The following is a 20,918-nucleotide window of genomic DNA, read 5'->3' on the forward strand; positions in this document are numbered from 1 at the left end:
CTTAACAATAACAATGGCTTAAAATGGTATAAAGAGTGTCACTCTTTGCTTGCAGACAACAAATATGTTTGCTTTTAACTCCTTTAAATATTGCAGAATGATTTTGAGAGCATGTACTAAATAAAAAATCTTGGTCCGCTCATTTGGTTAAAGACCTTCAGCCTGCTAAACAGCGCTCAGAAATAAAAAAAAATTAAAAAAACATCTGACACTGGCTCCCAAATGTATTAATCCCCTTGGACTTTCTCAGATTGTCAAAACATTAAATCAAACAACACAATAAAAGTCCCTAGTGTCAAAGTGCAAAATAATAACAAAATAATCAATTGCAGATCCCCTTTAGTCAAAATCTGGTAGAGACACCTTTGGCAGCAATTACAGCCATGAATCTATTTGGATAAGTCTCAGGTTTGGGCTGTACACAGCAATTCATGCCCATTCTTCTTTGCAAAATAGCTCAACCTCCATCAAGTTGTATGGGGACCTTTAGTGAACAGCAATTTTCAAATCTTTCCACATATTGTCAATTGGCTTAAGGTTTGGGTATTAACTAGTCAACTCCAGGACACTGACCTTTGTATTTTAAAGCCACTCCAGTGTGGCTTTCGGGTGTTTGTCCCATAGGAATAGGAATCTTCTCCCAACTCCCATGGATATTGCAGACTTGAGGAAATGTTCTTCCAGGATTTGTCTGTACTTTGCTAAATCCATTTTGTTCAACATTTTCACAAGCTTTCCAGGCCCTGACTAAGAAAAGCATCCCAATAGCATGATGCTGCCACCATTAGACCATAGAATTCTCCCACATGCCCCCTGACAAACTCTTTTCATGAGTTGAAATTGCAAACTGTAACTATGTTACGTTTTTGTCATTAACGTTTTTTGACACCCTTCAATAAATGACTCTTTTGTGAAGCACCCGGCCTATTGTTGGTGGTATGCATGGTGTGTACCAGCTCTGTAGTGGAAGACTCACCTGTCTTTCTCAAAGTTTGACCAGAATTCTTCGTTGGGAATGGATATGCACCCTCATTTAAATCTTTGTGTGTTAAATAATTCATGCTGAACAGGGTTTGAATATCGGACTTGCTGTGGAACCTTGTGTCTTGTCATTGACCTGGGAAACAGTTTGCGGATGTCTGTTGTCTGTTGTGCAGGCACCCATGGTAGTTTCAGTATTTAAAGGACTGTTTTTCCCAGGCGCAGTCATCCATTCTCTAACAAGTCTCAAGGTAATTAACATTCTGTAAGCCTATGAAACACTCCACAACTAAAGATTAGCTAATATCTAGCTACATTAGTTGCAGTTGAAGCTACAATTTAGTATGACTCCTACGTGAAGAGTAGCCTAAGCAAGCTGTGAATTTTAGCTTTGGGTTATCCCCAATATATGTGGCACTCTTGAGATTATAAATAGGCCTAAATAAATGACTGTGTATTTATATGTATAATCTAATTAATGTGATAGACAAAGAAAAGTGTAGACATGGTACTCCAAATGCAAAGTCATGAAGCCACGAAGACACGATTTGATAAATGTGTCTTCATTGTATCCATTATAGGCTTGTTTTAAGCAATGCTAGGTCTACAGTGCCATTTATAATATGCTACGATCCTCACTGAAGGCAGTTGACGGATTGGAAAAAGAAAAAAGGCTACTGATTGCAGTGTTAATAACATTTCCCGTAGTTAGAGTTACTTTAAATGTGGCCTAATATACAGCATTCTAATGGATCAGCCCTGTAGATACTCATTAGTTAACTCCTAGAGCTAGGTAGTTCAAGTGGGGTACTCCTTAAAACATATTTTTATTGCAATTAAAGGAACAAATGAATATAGTGTGACATGTATACTGTTACCGTCCAAACATTTTAATATACCATGTCATCCATATTGCCCACCCTTAGCGGAGTAGACCTCATTTCAGTACCTATTTGGAAAACACATGCTATAACATAATATTTGTATAATATTTTTTATAAATAACAATTTTAGTAGCACATCTTTTTTGGACTTAGTCATCGAGCACGGCTCGATTAGACTGATCCGTTTTGATCTTCTCTGTGTATTCACCACATATTCACCACGTGAATACCCAGAGAAGAGTGCTGCGATGCAGTAGCCGCCAGAGACAAGTGGAAATCAGACAGGTGTTGCGTGGCGATATGATTGCTTGACAAAAAAAAACATCTTTGTTGAGCAACAAGGATTCAGCCCAAATTCCTGTGTTTCATAAGGCCCCTGGTGTCCACAGTGTTGGTGAGGGGCAGCGGTGCCCCACCATGGGACTGGGCCATGGTTCTGGATGACACTCTTCTCTTAGCCTTTAATGTGTGATTGTATAAATTGATCCGTGGATATTCTGGATGAGTAGAAAACTCACACCCTGTTTTTTCATCCCTAAGGGAATATATTCTACATAAATAAATGAATCTGATTTCAGTATGTTTTTGTCACCGAACCCCTGTGACAGCTATATTCATGATTCATAATAGGTGATGATAGAAGGGAGGAGGCACATTTTTATCTTAAATTAAATGTTTTTAAATTATTTAATCTTGTATCTTTGAGAACATAGCAAAAATCTTTGTAAATCAACACGTATTGCTATTTATTAAATGATCTGTAGTGAGTATGGTTTTTTACCCATATTTTACCAGGTACTGTAAATACAACTGAAAACCCTTCCTTTCTTTCACCAATGACCTGGTAGCGTTTAGTGTTTACAGCTTTGCTCAGTGGACAGAACAACTTATTTTCACCTTGCAGGCTTGGGAATCGATCTAGCAACTTTTTGGTTACTGGTCTGGTGCTCCAACCACTAAGCCATAGAGGTGCCCCTATATACATGTTGGCATCAGTCCTAATTATCAGTCCACATCACAGATGTAGATTCTTCTCCATGGTATCAGCAAAAGCTCTACAATACATCACTACAGGGCATCATTCACCCTGAGGTGGGGCTATGGCCAGGAGAGTCCTGTCTAGGTGGGAGGGCTGGGGCTGCAGCATCATGTAGTGAGAAGATCTCATTACCAAGACAAACGTAAAGCCCTGGCTGATAACAGACCCTGCTTATCCCCACGCTGCTTGGTCTTGCCTTTCCAAACGCATTGTTTCAAGAACACACACCAACACGCAGTTAGCATGGCAGTGTGTAATTAAGACTGTTTAACTGAGCCTGTCATTATCACAAAGCTTTAGGTAACATGGTTGCTGCTGCACAAAGTAAGGAAATAGCGTGTTGTTGGAGGATTAAGTATTTCTAAAGTTAGCCTGCTGTATACGCTATTATCATATTATACTATACTATATTATACCCTCCCAGACGTTCCTTAATCTGCTTGAAACTGGTTTTACTTTCTCAGTCAGACAGTGATACAGACAACATTTTCTATCAGTAAGCCCACTACAACAAACATAGAACAAATGTTAAAATATTACTAAATGTATCATATAGTTGACAAGTAGTTATGTCTACGACATTGAAATCGTCGTGGATCTTGGGAAGCATTAGTCAAAAGCATTATTTCTTACTGATGTTGAAACAACACGATACTACACACTTGCGAAAGATAACCTTGTAATGTACAGTATAAAATGATTAAACGGTTCCTTTAAGCATACCCGTCTACATGGTGAATGAAATTAAGTGTCGGTTTTCAGCGCTAACTCCTCCTCTGCATTCTGAACAAGCTGCGCTTTTTCTTCCACTTGAACAACCAGTTTTTGAGCGCATTCCCCTTCAGCGAATGTGGAGGGAAAGAGCTGTTTCGACCTATCCGAAAGGTTTTGCACCGGATATAATTTGACAGTTTAATGTAAGAACATACAAGGACAGTTATTAAAGGTAAACTTCATCAAAGTAGAATAAATTGTTTTTATCGAAACTTTTGAGTGAATGAGTGTCCTGCGAAGTTAAGCTTAAGGTCTCGTTCGATTTCCACGCTTATGTTAATACTCATCTTTTGTCTGTCGAATTTTAACTCACATGGATATTAGGATGTGAAATTGGACGTCATCCTTGCATTTTAATTGATTCGTGTCCAATTTGTTTGCCTTTGTGGAAGTCTCAGGAAGAATATCGCAATACTGTTCTTCAGCACACACAGTGGGCTACAACTAACTCACTGGGAAGAGTGAAGAAGAAACTTAGCGAAGTTGCTTTATCCGGCTATTGAAGCTGACATTTAAACAGTTGTATTTGGTGGAATATTATTGGAGAGTTAATAATGGAAAAGTGGGAGATTCTTCAATATATCAACATGGAGATGTGAAAACGTGGCATTTGTTTTCACGCTCAGTGCTGTGTTTATTTAGTGCGCGAACTGGACTAAGTTGTTTCCCTTTGCAAATAAGACAATTTATTTCGGATTGTTGGAGCCTTCGCGCATTCTTGTCAGGTTTACCAGGAAGAAACTTTTTAATCATCAAAATGCCACAACTTAATGGAGGCGGCGGCGATGATCTGGGGGCAAATGATGAAATGATATCATTCAAAGATGAAGGGGAGCAAGAGGAAAAAATATCCGAAAATGTGTCAGCCGAGAGGGATTTAGATGATCTGAAGTCTTCGTTAGTAAACGAATCAGAAAACAACAGCAGCTCGTCAGACTCCGAGGTAAGGACGTTGCACATAGCCTAAAGAAGCCTGACTATTTGCTAATCTTGATTATAGTGTTCTTTCGGTTTTAGCCACATATAAACAAGTATGTCTTGTACATCTAGCGTATTGTTGAAGTAGACAATGTGTTTTTTCCACCTTCTTCTTTTCTGTCTTTCTTAGCAAGCAGAAAGGCGCCCTCAACCAAGACCAGACTTGGACAGTTATGAGAAAACCAGGGATTACTTTAGTGAAGGTAGAAACTGTCACTTGCGAGAGTACATCGTTGCTTTACTAATGTTAAAATAATTTCATATGCATTACGCCCCTTCTCTTTTCTGATTTCTATACGTTTTCCCTACAGCACTCAGAAGACAGCAAGATGGTGGCTTTTTTAAGAGTCCCCATTACCCTGGGTATCCGTTTCTTATGATCCCAGATCTTACGAACCCCTACCTATCCAACGGGGCTCTGTCTCCCAGCGCCAGAACGGTGAGTTACCATAACAAAGTTCAGCTGAAGTCTACTCCTCATTGTTGTCGCTAATCAGCGCCTGCTGTCAACTGAGAGACATGCGTAAAAGCCCCGCTGTCCACTGAATGGCATATGCGTAAAAGTTGGTTTTGCACAACCAGACCGCCATATTCCCTTCGACTGGCCTCTGTGAGCTGGCTTAGTTCTTTGTTCTTGTAGGATTTTCCCCCTGTCAGCTTTCTGTAGGCTACTAACTGCCTATTTAAATGTTTGGTCTCTAGGCTAATTCACATGAAGTGCATATTTCTATTGGTGGCTGGCCTATGTAGAGCTGTCTATGGTTGGAATCTTAACGGAAGCTGTGGCATTGGCTTGATTGTCAGCTTACTAAGTAAATGCAACGTTAGGACCCTTACATTCCAAGCATCCAACTCTATGCATGAAGTAAAACTTTGAAATGGGGCAAATCCATTTTAATTCAATCCGTTTTTTTGTCTGCACCTCTTTTGCTTGGAACAAAACCTTCCATAGAATACCATATTCCCACTGTAGAAATACTCAGAATTGAACTTTTTGGACCTAAATGCCAAAACTTTCAACAGAATCCAAGTTTACCGGTTTTGTATACCACACCATATCGTTTGTAATCATGTCCCATTGCTGGAAAATATACAGATGAAATTGTATAATATGAAAGCTTACAAACATGGTTGTAAAATGAACTAATAATGTATGGAGAAATAGTTCATATATGTCATTATGGTTTACCATTAATAGCAATAGCAAGCTTAGATTCTTAGATCCTTGTTAACATGCTTCAGTTTCTGTGTTGTCTTGGTTGAGAAACAACATGCTGTTGAATGCAGGGTGTCATTTCAATCATAGAAATATTCAAATGAAGTTTAACTGGTATACCATTGAACGTTAAATGTAATTGACATCTTACCACAAAGGTGGTCGCCTTTCCACCAACTGTTGAATGTGAACTTGTATGGTCACGTATTCTCTATTGTCTACATTTATGTATATTTTCTATGGATGACTGACAGCATACTTTTAAACAATGTATATTTAAAAGTCAAAATTATCTTACGTTTGGACAATAATGGCAAAGTTCACTTTTTTTGGAATTATCCAAAGAACAGAATTATAATCCAGGATGTGATTTTGACGTAACATGCGTGTTTTATATTCTTTAGACATATTTTATTTAGGCATTGTTGTCAATGGCAAATGATGAGCAAAGTGTGACAACGAATGTTTTCTGTAAAAATACTTTGAGTTTTCCCTTTAATCAATCATAACATGACACCAACTTTGTATTAAAGAGTATGTCTGTCTCAATCGATGGCATACACAGCACCAAAACCCCAGATAGAAAATAGGGTCTAAGCTACAACGGGATGGCAGAGAGCCTAGTGGTCAAGCGTGTTGGGCCAAGTAAATAATCCTAAAGCCAACAAAGTAAAAAACAAATGTGTTGTTGTGCCCTTAAAGACAGCATTTAACCCTAATTGCTCCTGTAAATTGCTACTGTATGAGTGCTTAGTGACTAAAATGAAAGTGTCCACATGTAAATATGTATGAAGGAATGTAAGGAATATGTGATTGACTTTAAAGGTTTAACAACGATATAACTATTATATAATAACAATCATTAGATTGTTTATAAGATAGTCCTTGGACTCTGTTTCTAAGCTTATAAATTCTGGAAATCTCAACCGTTTATATTTTCCAGTGATGGTGTATGCAATATACCTCAGTTTTGAGCCCCTTTATTTCTTGAATGTTTTGGCATTCATGTCCTAAAGTCACATTGGGATTACTACAGTAAAAGATAATAGACTGAAGGTTTTGTTCAACTCAAAAGGTGTGCTGTCAAAAAGGGATTGAATTCAAATGGATTCACCCAATACATATGATGTGTTGGTAATAGTCTTACAGATACAGATGAACTTGGCAGCACATGTTTTGTGTTGAGAAGGATGCGGCAGGTCACAGTAGCTTCCCAAAATATCTTGCTGAATGGGTTTATTTCCAAGAGTTGATTGCCCAGTCAAAATTCATTTGAAAACCATTTTCTTTTTACCAAAACACCATGCCCATGTTTTAGAAAGTGTCAGTTGTACCTCAAGATAATGTGCACTGACCGTAATAATTGAATTAAAGCAAATATACACCAGGTTGTTTGGCATACCGTGCAGAAAAAAACCCATTGTGAGTCTTGCTTGTTCAGGCAACTAACAGGTTTCATCATAATATACAACGCTGCACATTTAATATACAGTATGCTTTTCATATAGATGATGTTCTCCATTGGATGTAATTCCCAATACATTTCTGTGCATCATTATCAACTTAAAGCAATGTGGATATGGTAAACCTTTTTGAAATTGCACCTAATGAAAAACTGTTGTTGAGAGCTTTTCCAACCCGCCAAGCATCACCCCAAAGAGGGAGTGATTTTTGGATGGGACCAGCGAAGCATTTCGGTGAAAAGCAAAGCACCCACCCCCCTTCTCTGCTTATTCCTGTCTCCTTGTCACTGTTCCAAACCAGCTTTCCCTGCCTCCCTGTACCTTCCATTCAATTAGAGAGGCGTTAGTTTACCATTGTTATTCTGAGCAGGTGCTTGATGGCTTCATTGGAGGTCTCCATTGGGGCTCATTAACTAAATGGCTACTCTCTACACACAAAGTGCATACCACTGTAGAGATCTCCTTTTGTTACTCAAACCATTTGTGGGGTTAGCCAATAAGTATAATTGTTGCATTTAGGTAGCATACCTGTGTTTTTCTTTATCTGAATCTAGTAAGACGTTTGCAGTAGTTTCTGTCATTTGGACCATGATTTAAATCAAGTATTGTTAGGTAGTTATTCACTCCCTGCTTTCATTTTGGGGATGGGTTGTTTCATGTTGCTTTTTTGCAAGCAATCAATTCTACCCTGTTACATCAAAAGATTCTAAATCTTGTGGTCAATAAAACAATATCTATTTTTATGACTCATTCTGAGTGTTTCCTTACAGCAAATGGCTTATTGAATATGGGAAATAATATGATTTTGGTTAACCCTGTCTTGACCTCATGTTGTTCATTCGTGACCCCTCACAAAGCCTTCTGGGACCCAGAGCTCCGCCTCTGCATAGTTTTGATTTGCACCAGAAAAGCAAACAAACTCCTAAACATGAAGTGAATTAGGAGGACTTCCATTTTTCTTTATAGATTTTTTTTATATGCTTTAGGGTGGGATCCAAATTCCTACTAAGCCTTTCAAATTTTCGCTACATCCCTTTTATGAAATTGAGAGGATAGAATCGGGTCAGTGTGCCCACTTTATCAGTCAGCACCACAATGGTAAAGAAACCAGTGAGACAATGGCTGGCTGGTATCCTCTAGATATTTACTGAACAAGTAGTACTAAGCTGTGTCTGCACATTTACTTGTATTGCCACATTGAGTTGAATAAAACTCATTGCCTGAGACTTAGTAAAAAATGCTCTGAATTTGAATAATCTGAATTTATAATCTTTTCAGCCTACAAGGACAGTTTTTGAATTGATATGCCAAGTTTGATATGGCTGCATTTACTCAACAATACTTGCCATTGGTCTCTACTCAAACACTGGGTTAGGAAGTTTGTTTAACTAATGAGTTCCACAGAAACATTTGCTCTGTGCATTTGGTCTGTACATACCTGCAAGGTTTCCTAATTGGTTAGTTTTCTTAAGGGCGTGACTGTGGTTTCTATAGTGAGGGCTCATATAGCACCAAATAAGACTTGTTGGTTCTGACAGCATTGCTCCAGATTGGGGCAGAGTTGTCTGTGGAGTTTTTCCTCTGTATATGAATGAAGGGCAGAAAAGTTAAGGCTCTCAAACAGAATACCTAATTGCCCTCAAGCTGCGTATTTCAAGTTTAAATTCCAAAGGGGAAAAGCAGTTTTATACGATAGTTTGGTGTTACAAATATTTTGTTTTTCGAGCTCAGTTAAAACAGAGTTTGGAATACCTCTGCGATCAGAATAAGGAATGTAAACACAAATATTGAAGCAGTGGTACATCAACAACATAGCTTTTGTTGCTTTATTTAATCCTGTTTAACAAACCAAGCAATTGAAAACAAGCATATATATATGTGTGTGTGTGTGTGTGTGTGTGTGTATATGTGTGTGTATATATGTATATGTATGTGTATGTGTGTATATATGTATATATGTATGTATGTATGTCTTTAGTATTAGATGTTTCATATTTCATAGATGAAACTGATCATGTGTTTAAGTTGGAGTTGTTCTCCTCTAAGTGCATTTTTTGTCAACTACCTCTGCTTTGGCCCAGTAACTGGATAATAATTACAAATACATTTTTAAAAAATTATTGGAAAGACATTTTATGTTTACAGACTATACAAATATATACAGACTATGATAATATATTGTCAATTTTCAATTAATGAACATACCATATTTAAAAAGTAATCTAATTTCCAGAGGAAGAAACTGCAGTAACTCTTGAATAAGCATTACTCATAGGCTTTTCTCAAGACCATCATGCAGTCTGTAGAATGTTGCTGGTTTCTATACTGGAGTCCGGGGTTTCTAGTTGTATTTAGTATAGTATGTCACATCTTTTTAGGCTCACCTTGAGATTGTGGATATGACAACTCCGTCATGAGCATTGAAAGACACTTTGGCTTTACACAACCCTCATCCCAGGGGGAGCAGCATAAGTGATTTAGGGGCTGTTCTGAGCTGAAATTCCACTGTAATCCACAGGGAGTTATTTGGAAAGATGTTTCACCAGACCATTGTCATGTGTGGAGGGCCAAGGAGCCTTTCCCCTGTGAGGCAAAATGTCTCAGAGAATGTTGTTTTTAGGCATAGCGTAGATAGATGTGATTAGGAACTCCTGGTGTAGGAGGAATAGTTTAGGACTAGAATGTTCATCAGCCCTATTTTATATTAGTCAAAATAACCTTTTTAAAGGGATTCCTTTTGAACCGTGTTATAACAATAAGCACTGAATAACCTCTTGTATGAGAGGCGTTTATCATTTAGGCTCAAGTGGCAAAAAATACAGGACTTAAATACAGCTGAAGAAAATGCATGCATGCAAGTCAATCTGCAGTTTGTTAGTGATGTAACTGTGTCTGAACATGTCAGTTACTACGATCGCATGCCTCTCTTCATTTGTCTTGTCTCGCTGATGGTTTTGGTGCTTAAAAATGTGTAAACAAAGGAAGGTCAACAGTCACATTGTCCTGTTTAATAAAAGGACCCCTCCTTGTGTAAGCAAACTGTGTGTATAGCTATCTTTTCATCAGGTGGTACACTGCCTTTTCTACTCACTCTACAATCCCAGAGGTGGAGGTGAAGTTGGGGGTGTGGTGAAGTGGTGTGGGGCGAGGAAAGGAGGGAGTGCAGCAGTTCAGGTTCTGTGGGTGATTTGCTACAGAGGGAGCTGTGTCCAGGGCTCTCACTCTGACAAGCCTCAATGTTGTATGCGACTGCTGAAAGTAATCTCAATGTTAGCTTGCAAATATTTTTTTCAACCACTGACTATGGAAACAGAGCTAACATTTTTGACTAGGTTCATGTTTTGAAACATTTTCTTCAAAGGAAAACAAATCCATGTCAATATAGTAGCAGCCTTTTGATAAAAAAAGGATTGCCCTCAAGAACATCAAGGCCAATGTCTCTCATATGAAATTATTTCATTGTCATAAATTGGGTTATTTTTTGCAATTAAATGAAGTCAGAGTTATTTGGCAGAACTTAAGTTATGATATGTTTTATAGACCATAAAAAAAAAAAATACAATACAGACCTCTTCTATTTGAATGAAGAGATTATAAGCACTTTTGAATTTGGTATAAACATGTCTACAGATTTCTTCATTCACTGAAGTTGCTACTTAGGTCACTGCTCTAGAATCTCGGCCCACCTCTCTGTGTCTCAGGGAGGAGGGATATTTCTCTGTATTTCATCTTTCAGACTCGGGATTGTTCATGTTTGGTTCATAACAGCACTTGTATTGAAGTGCATGAAATGGTGCTAGTCCTGGTCCCTCCCTCTTTGGTCTCAGTGGAAAGCATGAGCTGGCGTCAATTTCTCCTGCCACCCCTTGCCTGCTAGCTCACCACCTACCCAACCGCCCACTCACCCACCCTCCCGCCTGCCATTACCAATTCTGTTTATAGCACTCGCTGGCTTCTCAAGAGCAGGGCCCATCAGGAGCATCTCGACACCCTTTGAGGAAAGATAACCACCCCTCCCCCTTCAGCCGCATGCTCCCTACGTTCTGTGACATCAATGAATCCCTTTGAAGTGCCAAGATGAATATTTGTGCAAATTAGTTTTTATCAACTTATTTATCCCAGATATGTGTTTTTCACATTGGTTTCGGTCTGACCAGAACTCTACTGCAAAGTTTGATATGTGCTACAGCGCTCATTGGCACTACTTCCAACTTGATATTTTGCCAGCCGGGCCATGAACACCCTTTCAAATCAACTTTAAAAGCATGTATTTACCTTGTTACGGCAGGTAAACATTGTATTGCATTTACATTTGAAGCATTCAGAAGACACTCTGGTCCTTGTTGTTTGTGAAACGAGTAATTTTACCTAATTTCTCAGGTGTTAGAAGTAGGCTGGAAAGCACTGCAGTGAGGAGGTGTTCATCATTTGTAAACGTTTAGATGAGTCAATGGCAGGATACAGTGCAATGTTACGCAACATCTAATCTCAGCTGCAGATTTCAGGGCACCCCACAAGAAGATCATATTTAAGCAATAAGGCACGCGGGGTGTGGTATATGGCCAATATATCATGACTACGGGCAGTAAGCGCAAACGCAACATGGAATCCCTGAATACAGCCTATAGCCGTGGTATATTGGCCGTATATCAAAAAACCCTCAGGTACTTTTATTGCTGTTATGAACCCTGTAGATGTATTTATTAACGTGGTGGCTTAGACACTGAATGCTGATTGGCCCGGAGTGTTAGAGACTGAATACCACAGGTATGACAAAAAATACTTTTTACTGTTCTAACTGCTATATATAATTACTTAATGTCTTGAGGGTCTGTGGTACATTGCCAATATACTAAAGTTTGTATCCAGGCACTCCGTGTTGCGTCATGCTTAACAACAGCCATTAATTAGCCATATACCACAACCACTCATGCCTTATTACTTAAGTATATCCCTCATTAAACCAAAAATATCTTCAGCACTGTTACTAGGAAGGCAGTTTTCTGAGCCCTGTAGTGCCTAAAGAAAAAAAAAACTCTGCTGAGCACAGGCTGAGTGGTGAACATGGAGGTGCTGATATTTGCAGCCCTCTGTTAGCAGATGCTCTTATTTTTCTAGTGTCTGTGGGATGGGCGGTCATGGTGCTCAGAAAGTCAGATGAGCTAAGGTAGTAATAATGCACTTTGAGTCTTGGAGACAAACCCGTTCAGTAAGAAGGTAAGGGCAAAGCCCTGACACCGCGAGTATGACCAGAGGAATTGTCCTCCTAAAAACAGTACTTACTGTGTCCGTTTTTTGGGAATGTGTGTTGTATCTCAACAAACCACAGCACAGCAGAACCACATAAATGCATAAATAAATCACAAGCAATCATTTAAGTAGACAACACATGGAACTGCTGCAGCTGTCAATTGTATTGAAAATACTGTAGAAAGGTTGTTGTGACATGAGCAGGAGGTTGGTTGGCGCTGGATCGTATATCATTTCTCATACTCCCTAATATTTATATGTTCTCTGGTATTGGGAGACTCTGTTTTGGATATTTTGCCTTCCTGGTTTTATCCCTGGGTTTGGGTAATCAGTCGGTCTCTGTGGTGATTGGGCCAATGGCGGATTGATGGGAACAGAGGCATAATCATGGCACCATTCCTCATTGCTTTGGGAATCATTTGTACATTGCCCATTGTGGAGCCCCTTTTATATCCCATTAACCAACATTAACGCTGTTAAAGTGAAAAACTAAATTCCTCACTGCGTGCATGCTAATAAAACCCGATCGTATGTTAAGGAACAAAAAAAACACTAAACAGGGTTTCATCAGTCTGGTATTCCAGACAGCTGTTTTCCGTTTGTGCTGTGCAGCAGAGGGAGAGAAGGAAAGGGAGCAGAAAAGGGAAGAGGAGAGAATGTTGATGAGATGTGGTAGTGGGAGCATAAACTGGGGAAGACATGGGCCTGGCTATTCCTTCGCTTGTTATCCCGAGGTCGGCTAGCATCCAGGCATTGGGCTGTCTCTTATCGGAGGGATTCTCTCCCCAACAGAGCTGTGCTACTCTGCTCTGGATTCGAAGGCCCGTCCCTTACAGGCCAGTCGGAGAGCGGTCGGATACATTCAGATCATACAGATCTGGATTTCCTGGTACTCCAATATTCATCTGGTCTCACTTAAGTTCAAATAAAGGCAAATGGAAATGCTGTCTCAAGGCACTTTTTGCAACCTTCACTTCCAAGTATGCAGGATACACTAACTACTAAAAGGGTAATCCACCCAAAACCACACATTACTATGATTTACATTGTTATGTAATGTGAGTATATCGTGAGGTTATATGTCGTAATATCTTTCAGAATTTCATAATAAATTTTTACCTCAGTGACTAGTTCATTAGAAAATGTATCACTATCAGCATCTGAAGTTAAAATTGCTTAAACAATCTCCAATTTAGGAGTTTGAAACTTCTAACTCATTATTGGTTTATCTGGATGCTATGCAAGACTGAAACAGATATGAAACATAGTAATGAAATGCGATGAGTGGAAGACCTTATAACTCTCCCGCACACCTGATGGTTGACTCATTGCATTCCGCTTGTTGTTAAGAATATATATGGTTCAGTTAAAAGTGTGTTCTTTAAGGTGTTATTAGATGTAGTTGGACAGATGGGTTCCGGACATATATAAAATGTGCTGTGTTCACCCCCTCTCCAGTCACAAGAATATATATTTAACTGTGATGTGCTACTCCACTGAAGTCACGATGAAAAAGTTGCTTTACTCACTAATGGAACATACGGCTACGGATGTTTCTTAAGAGTCTACTGGCATGGCCGGAGTACACTGTCCAACCTGTTCTATATAAAGAAATGGATGGATGTGTTTCCAGGATGAGTTTAGTTGTCAATGAGCAGAGCAGCTGTTCTTCTTGAAGTTGTAAATCAGCATGCCTCCTTCCAGAAAAGCAGATCCCTATGACTGTGCAGTGGCTTTGCACTGCTCATCCCGCTTCAGTCACCTGTAGATGGGATGAACAACCAGCACTTTGCACCTGCAATCATTCTTCAGGAAACCTTTAGATACTGCAGTAATGCGGTTAGATGAAGTCATGATCATGGATTTTTGGAATAAGTGTCTCTCAGTCGTGGCCCTGTGAATGCCGACGAGGTTTTTTAGGACATTCTTGGGACGTTGCGTCCTGGTGCCCTGGAGGCTTTGTTAGTTCCTGCTTTTTCCGGCGGATTTACCTGGGACGTTTTATCATGGCCCCCTGGGGATTTCTAGTTCCTGGTTTGTCCTGCATATGTCCCCTGGGATGTTTTATCATGGTCCGTTAGTTTTTGCCATGTGATGGTCTCAGGCCATTACAAGTATGTACACTGTATGCTTTTACAATTATTTTTAGCAAACAGGTATGTTTGTTGTTCACTTATTCCTGACTTTTTAATATAACCCCAGGACCAAACTAGAATATCATGTCAGGAGACCATGACAAAACAATGTGGGAACATTTTGTGAGTTCCACAGGATGTCTGAATTACTTCTCATGGTTTGCTAGTCTCTCAGCTGTTTGATGTGGATTTCGTCTTAACACTGAATTCCCCATGAAGTCTCTGGGTGCCCTTATCTGCCTGCAAATAGCCCCTGGAAAACAATTGTGCTTGTAAAGGAGTCACATTGTTGCATGGAGCATCAACTTTGATTAAACAAAGACACAAATCATCTGAAGTGTATCTTTGCTGTTTCTATCGAGACTTGTGGATGTAGTAAGTCAGACTAGATGAAAAAATGCCACATCCCTACATTATTTTATTTGTTGTTTTTAATGGCCTTTCGTGGCATATTTCAAACAATTGTGCTTGATTACCCATGAGTAATGCTCACTAATGAATTCCAGCTGAGATCCTAGAGTCGTGGTTTCCAGTGCCATTGGTATACCCCCTTCTGCTGCCTTGGATTGTTCTTGTGATTTGTTCAATTGATGCTTGTCCTTATTTGGCTTATTGATGTTTTGCAAAGATTGAATCATTCCCTTAGTGTGATTGATCAATAGTATGTTTGAGTGATATTATGATACCATTGTCTGTCGTCAATGATTGACAGCCAGAGTCAATGGTGAGTCAAATTTAGATTTTGGGGCTCTGTTTGGGGCCCCTCCAATGTCCAGGGGCCCCAATGACAATCTTGATGTCGAATTTAGCAAAATATATGTCTTGGTCAGGTGGTATGAATGTATGTAGGTCTTTTATTGTTTTTTAAATGTATTTTTATTGTTTTAAGGTATGTAGATTTCCTTGCTTTCTTGTTTAATGCATGGGCTTTAAATCTAGTCAATATGTTTTTGTCATGGATACTAGCAATGCATTGGAGGGACTTGAGCCACTGACAGAGTAAAATAGTGTTCCTATTTTTCGTTCCTACTAATGTTTATTGCTTTGAATCAACGCTCTTAGATGTTGCAGAATAGTACCCACGCAACTATGTATCATTAATTGTTTGATTGGGAGAAAGCCCTGTATATTATGATCAAAGGATTACCTAAATCCTAAGGTTTTAGCCCACAGAGAGCTAATTATATCAATAGCCTATAGAATAATGTAATGTTTTTGGTAAAGCTGAAGCATATTTTAAACCTCCTTGTTTTATCACCTTGTTTCTAATTGGCTTATACACCCACGTGTATGCTGTTATATCTCATATCTCAAAACAATAATGTATGCAATTAACATTGTAGGTTAATCTTTCTGAATAAGTGTTGTTTAAATGACTAAAATATAGTTGTGATCCATGTTTGCTGGGAAACTTGATGCAAGGTTAAAATGAAAACCACAGCATCTTACAATATAAGTTTGAATAGAATATAAGCCAATTTAAAAAAAGTTATAATTAATTATAAAAATAATGAATGTCTATGCCCTAAGCCTATTCCTAGAATATCATTCACTGCTTTATGAAAAGACAATATTATTTATTTACTATTATGAGTCAAAATAAAGCAGTTGTTATCTAGTTCACAACCAAAAGACACCCTCTTCCTAATCAGACTGTCATGGCCTTAAACAGCGAGGGCCACACACAGACACACACACCCCAGGGTTTCTGATAGCTTGTAATTCCTGTCCGAATTAAACAAATCGAGAGATGATGAATGGAATTTTTGCCAGGCGGATTGCTCTGGGCTGCCTATCACAGGCCCGTTTTTTTGTGGTTTAGCACCATCCTCCCACTCCTTATGTGGTATCTTAAGTGCATGGGCCTGCTGCTCCTGAAGAGAGCGAGAGTGAGTGAAAGAGAAGCTACTACTGTCGATTGCAAAGATGCTGGCCTTGTGCTGTTTGGTGCAACTCGCCTGTTAGACTCAATTAAGTCTGGTGCTGTGGCAGCACAGTGTTGGCAGCTAACAGACATGCTGGTTCACTAGTAATCGGCCGACAGAATCGGCGGTCAACGCAGATTTATTATTAGGCTATCTGTAATTCATGAAACAGGTGGGATTTGGTCAAAGGCAACAGAGTAAAGAATGTGTTCCTTCAGAAAAACCGCACTCTGGTCAGATTGAAGGGTGTGATTGTCACAGTCTCACACTATCCCTTAAAGTGTGTGTAACTTGTGTTACAACACCATTGGCAAGTATCATGTCTGAAATAAAATAGGGGGATGATACCATTGTATATCCCAGTGTTTTATAGGAATGCAATCACAACCCTAAACATAGGATTAAAATGTCATAGGTTTCAACTTATCCAGAATATAAAATGCTCTCGCAATATGGTGAATATTTAAATTGATTAAAGATGCAAACTCTTCCGCTGGCGTAATGCCTCATCCGTCTATGTAGTTTGATACAAAATCTGTGCAAATGGGAATGACTTATTTTCTGCACATTTAGACCAGTTAGTTACATTAAAAAGCTCTAATCAAGCCTATATGACATGGAGTAGGCCAAGGATTCCTTTTGTTTGATTTGTACATGGGCTGGAAAGGCCTGCTATTGGAAATCCCTGAAGCAGGCTTTGGGGGCAGGTCTGATTCTCGTGTGAAATGGGGAGGCTCTATGGCTGTGGGCTGAGTTGACTGGGGCTGTATGGGTGTGTTGGCAGGGGGAGCGCTGGTCATGAATAGGGTCTTTGACTACCTCAGACTTGCCCTGAAAGGCAGGACAAAGACCTCAGGGCAACGGCTTAGAGCCTCACAGCTGAGCTACAGAATGCTGCCTTCGCCCTGTCTTCCTCCCTCCTTGCCTGATTTAAATACTACAGCTTTCTGGAGACCAAGGCTCGTATACACTTTTATCCGCCATATTTGCCATCAGCTTCCTCCAGTTTTTGGTTTGTTTACAACATACTATGCTGCTAGGCTACTTTCATGAGCGGTTGTGTTGTCTTTGGAAGAGTGCTGAAAATGCCTCCGTCGGTTATTTAACAGACTACTGATTATTAGTTTAATCTTTATTGTATTTTTCTGTAATGTGTTTTCCGATGTCCCTCCGTTTTCTCTCCTCCATCTTTGCTATAACTCTATTAACAAAGCCCCTCATTAAACACGTATCAACACTAGCTCCATGAAACCCCCCTTCTCTCTCTCTCTTGTTGTTGGTAATCACAGCTATGCTTGGCGTCAGGCGGGTGAAGTCGTTCATTAGGGAACAATTTTGTTTGCTCTTGGATATTATGGAGGTGTTGGCAAATGAATGAGATTAAATAAGATGAAGACTTTGACCTCAAATTAGTTGCTTGCTTCGTTATTTTGATTGAGCTGTGTGCTACCCCATGGTTTAAGATGCATAAAAGAAAAATGGACACTAAATCTTATTGAGTTAATGGGTCAGTTGAGCCCTGTCCAGACTCTCTCTCCCCATAGGGTCTCCTGTTTCAGATGTCACTCAAAGCTTTGTTTGCCCCCTAGGGTGAAGGGTGAGAGGTCAAGGTTCAGGGCCAGTTGGCTGAGTGGGCACTAAAGCCCTGGGTTCACTGAGCACATCCGTTCCTTTTTTCACACCAGCCCTAAGCTACAAAAAGTGAGGGGGAAAACCACACTATTCTTGTTTTATTCTGCTATTACAATGACCTATCTACAATTCAGTTTTAGTTTCACAATAATTCACTGATGTGATTATGGTAGCTAAATACTTTCACATGGTTGTAATGACATTAGCTTAGCACTTATGCTTCAGCTATGGATATGTCATCTTATTGCAGGCGAGGCTAGTGCCATTGTATAACTTTAATTTGTTCAGAGGAGATTAGTAGTTTTGATGGAGGCCTACTTTGTTGATCTCTTTAAATAATGACTTTTCACAGTAATAGAGACTGGCATTTTGATTTATTGAGCTTTTCATAAATGTCTGACTTATTATTTGAATGTTAAAAGTCATATTATGTGGTTTGCGTAAGGACACTCTGTCCATAACATCTATCACGGTCAACAATCATGTTTTGCACCTCAGCTAAACTTCACACCAAACATATACAAAACTCCTAGCCTTTTTGTCCAAAACACCTACTGAGTTTGTGAGCCAAAGACCTCACCCTCATCAGCCCCCACCAACAACTTCTCTCCGCCCCACCAAATTTACTCCAGTCAGGTTTATTATGCCGTTTCACGCAGACCAAAATTGCAGCTGCATGGAGAGCAATCTGGATCACATTAGACCAGGCGCTGTGATTTATAAATTGTTTCTCAGGCCATAAATCCCTGCTGTAATTGTGCACAAGTTCCCTGCTCTCTTCTCTCTCTCTCTTTCCCCATTCTTTTCTCCATCAGCTAATTTCTCTCTCTCCATTTTCTCTCAGAAACACACAGCTTACAGTACTCCAGTTCATCACTAACTGTTTGCAGGAGTTACCACTTTGGATTTGGAAGACGTTTCTTGCATTGGGACAGATTTAGGTTTTTAAAATGGGACAGATTTAGGTTTTTAAAATGGGACAGATTTAGGTTTTTAAAATGGGACAGATTTAGGTTTATAAAATGGGACAGATTTAGGTTTTTAAAATGGGACAGATTTAGGTTTTGTAAAATGGGACAGATTTAGGTTTTTAAAATGGGACAGATTTAGGTTTGTAAAATGGGACAGATTTAGGTTTGTCAAATGGGACAGATTTAGGTTTTTAAAACGGGACAGATTTAGTTTTGTAAAATGGGACAGATTTAGGTCTGTAAAATGGGACAGATTTAGGTTTGTAAAATGGGACAGATTTAGGTTTTTAGGGAAGAAGAATGTATCCAAATAAGACACTATTTTCCTCAGGCCTCCCCTAACAAACCTGCAATGCAAGCTGAAAAGTGTGAATGCGTTTCCATGGCCAGGGGTGATTTTAGAGAGAGGTCTGTGTTCAGCTCTGTGGCAGCGTGGTCTTGACTCTACATTCCTGAACGCTCTCAGTGTAATTGGTAGGGGCCTCTTATAAGCACTATCCTGGCCTGTGAGTCTGATATTTGCTGCAGTCCCTGATCACAATCTACTCTTTACCTGATCAAAATCACCATTCTCATTAGAATGTAAATTGAAGATTGAATGATAATATAGTGATGAAAAATGTAAAGGTTTACCTTTAGTTAATTTTGTTGTACAGTAATAATACCATCCTTATGAATATAATTGTCTTCACATTGGCATTTAGTTTAAGGTTTTCCATTGCATCTATGAAAATGTGACTTCTTGGTCAGGGATTTAACACCCCATCTCTAAATTTAGATCACAAGAGGAACAATCAAACTTTACTTTAATGACTTTTAACGTTTTATTCCTTCTGTATTTGAAAAATTAATTAATGGAATATTCTGGAACATATTTTCAAATGAGAATGTATGCAACTTCTGAAAATCAACACCTCAATTATAAGGATGTTACATTTGATAACGTAAGCAGTGTATGTATATACATATGTACCATTGTAATCTATGTAGAGCCACTCATTTAGATTTGTATATACTTCTCTTGACACATTTGTTGAGTTATGTAAAAGAGCATGGCAATAACAGCAATGGATAAGTCATAGTATAGATAGCTTAGGTAGTCTTTAGCAGAGAGTGCATTTTTAGTGGTTTACCCCCCATTCCACTCAGTTCCACACCTTTGTATTATTTTGTCATTACGATAACCATAAATGTTTTCTTTATTTTAAGGCAAAATAAATATTTCTTAATATTAGACTAGATTATATTCAACATTGTCATTGATCAAGTACAGTACAACGGAATGCAGTTAGCATCTAAGTGCAAATAGAAGAGTTTCTTAATATGAGTGTATTGTTAGAGAACATTATATAAACAATAGAATTCCTGAAGTCCCATGAATTTCTTGTCTATGTCAGTACAATATTGCTGTAATTTAGTCAATATCTGATGGTTTTGTTAAAAATCTGAACGTTTGGAATGTCTTTCATCTTTTGTCCAACATTTGAATTTCATCAATTATTATCATATTATTATTATAATTATATAAAGATAATATTTCTCTAAGCTAAATAAATTGTATCAATTTCCTCTTTCCATCCAAATCTCTGAAAAGCAGGCTACTTGCTCATGTTTTATTGACAGAGACTAAAGAGGTGAATGTGTTGTTAGAAAGGTGAAATTTCCTTGCA

General features: G+C 38.9%; 1 protein-coding gene across 3 annotated transcripts in view; it reads left to right on the forward strand.

The window, feature by feature from the left end:
• Positions 1-3,739: 3,739 nt before the first annotated feature.
• Positions 3,740-20,918, forward strand: part of tcf7l1b (transcription factor 7 like 1b) — a 43,965-nt gene continuing 26,786 nt past the window's right edge. For all 3 annotated transcript variants that reach the window (XM_010876374.4, XM_010876375.4, XM_020052992.3), the window contains exons 1-3: positions 3,740-4,621; positions 4,787-4,859; positions 4,968-5,095. In XM_010876374.4, coding sequence (XP_010874676.1) covers positions 4,436-4,621; positions 4,787-4,859; positions 4,968-5,095 — 387 coding nt within the window. In that variant the 5' untranslated portion in view covers positions 3,740-4,435. The remainder of the gene's footprint in view (positions 4,622-4,786; positions 4,860-4,967; positions 5,096-20,918) is intronic.

The sequence above is a fragment of the Esox lucius genome, chromosome 13, assembly GCF_011004845.1.
Source record: "Esox lucius isolate fEsoLuc1 chromosome 13, fEsoLuc1.pri, whole genome shotgun sequence".
Lineage (NCBI taxonomy): Eukaryota > Metazoa > Chordata > Actinopteri > Esociformes > Esocidae > Esox > Esox lucius.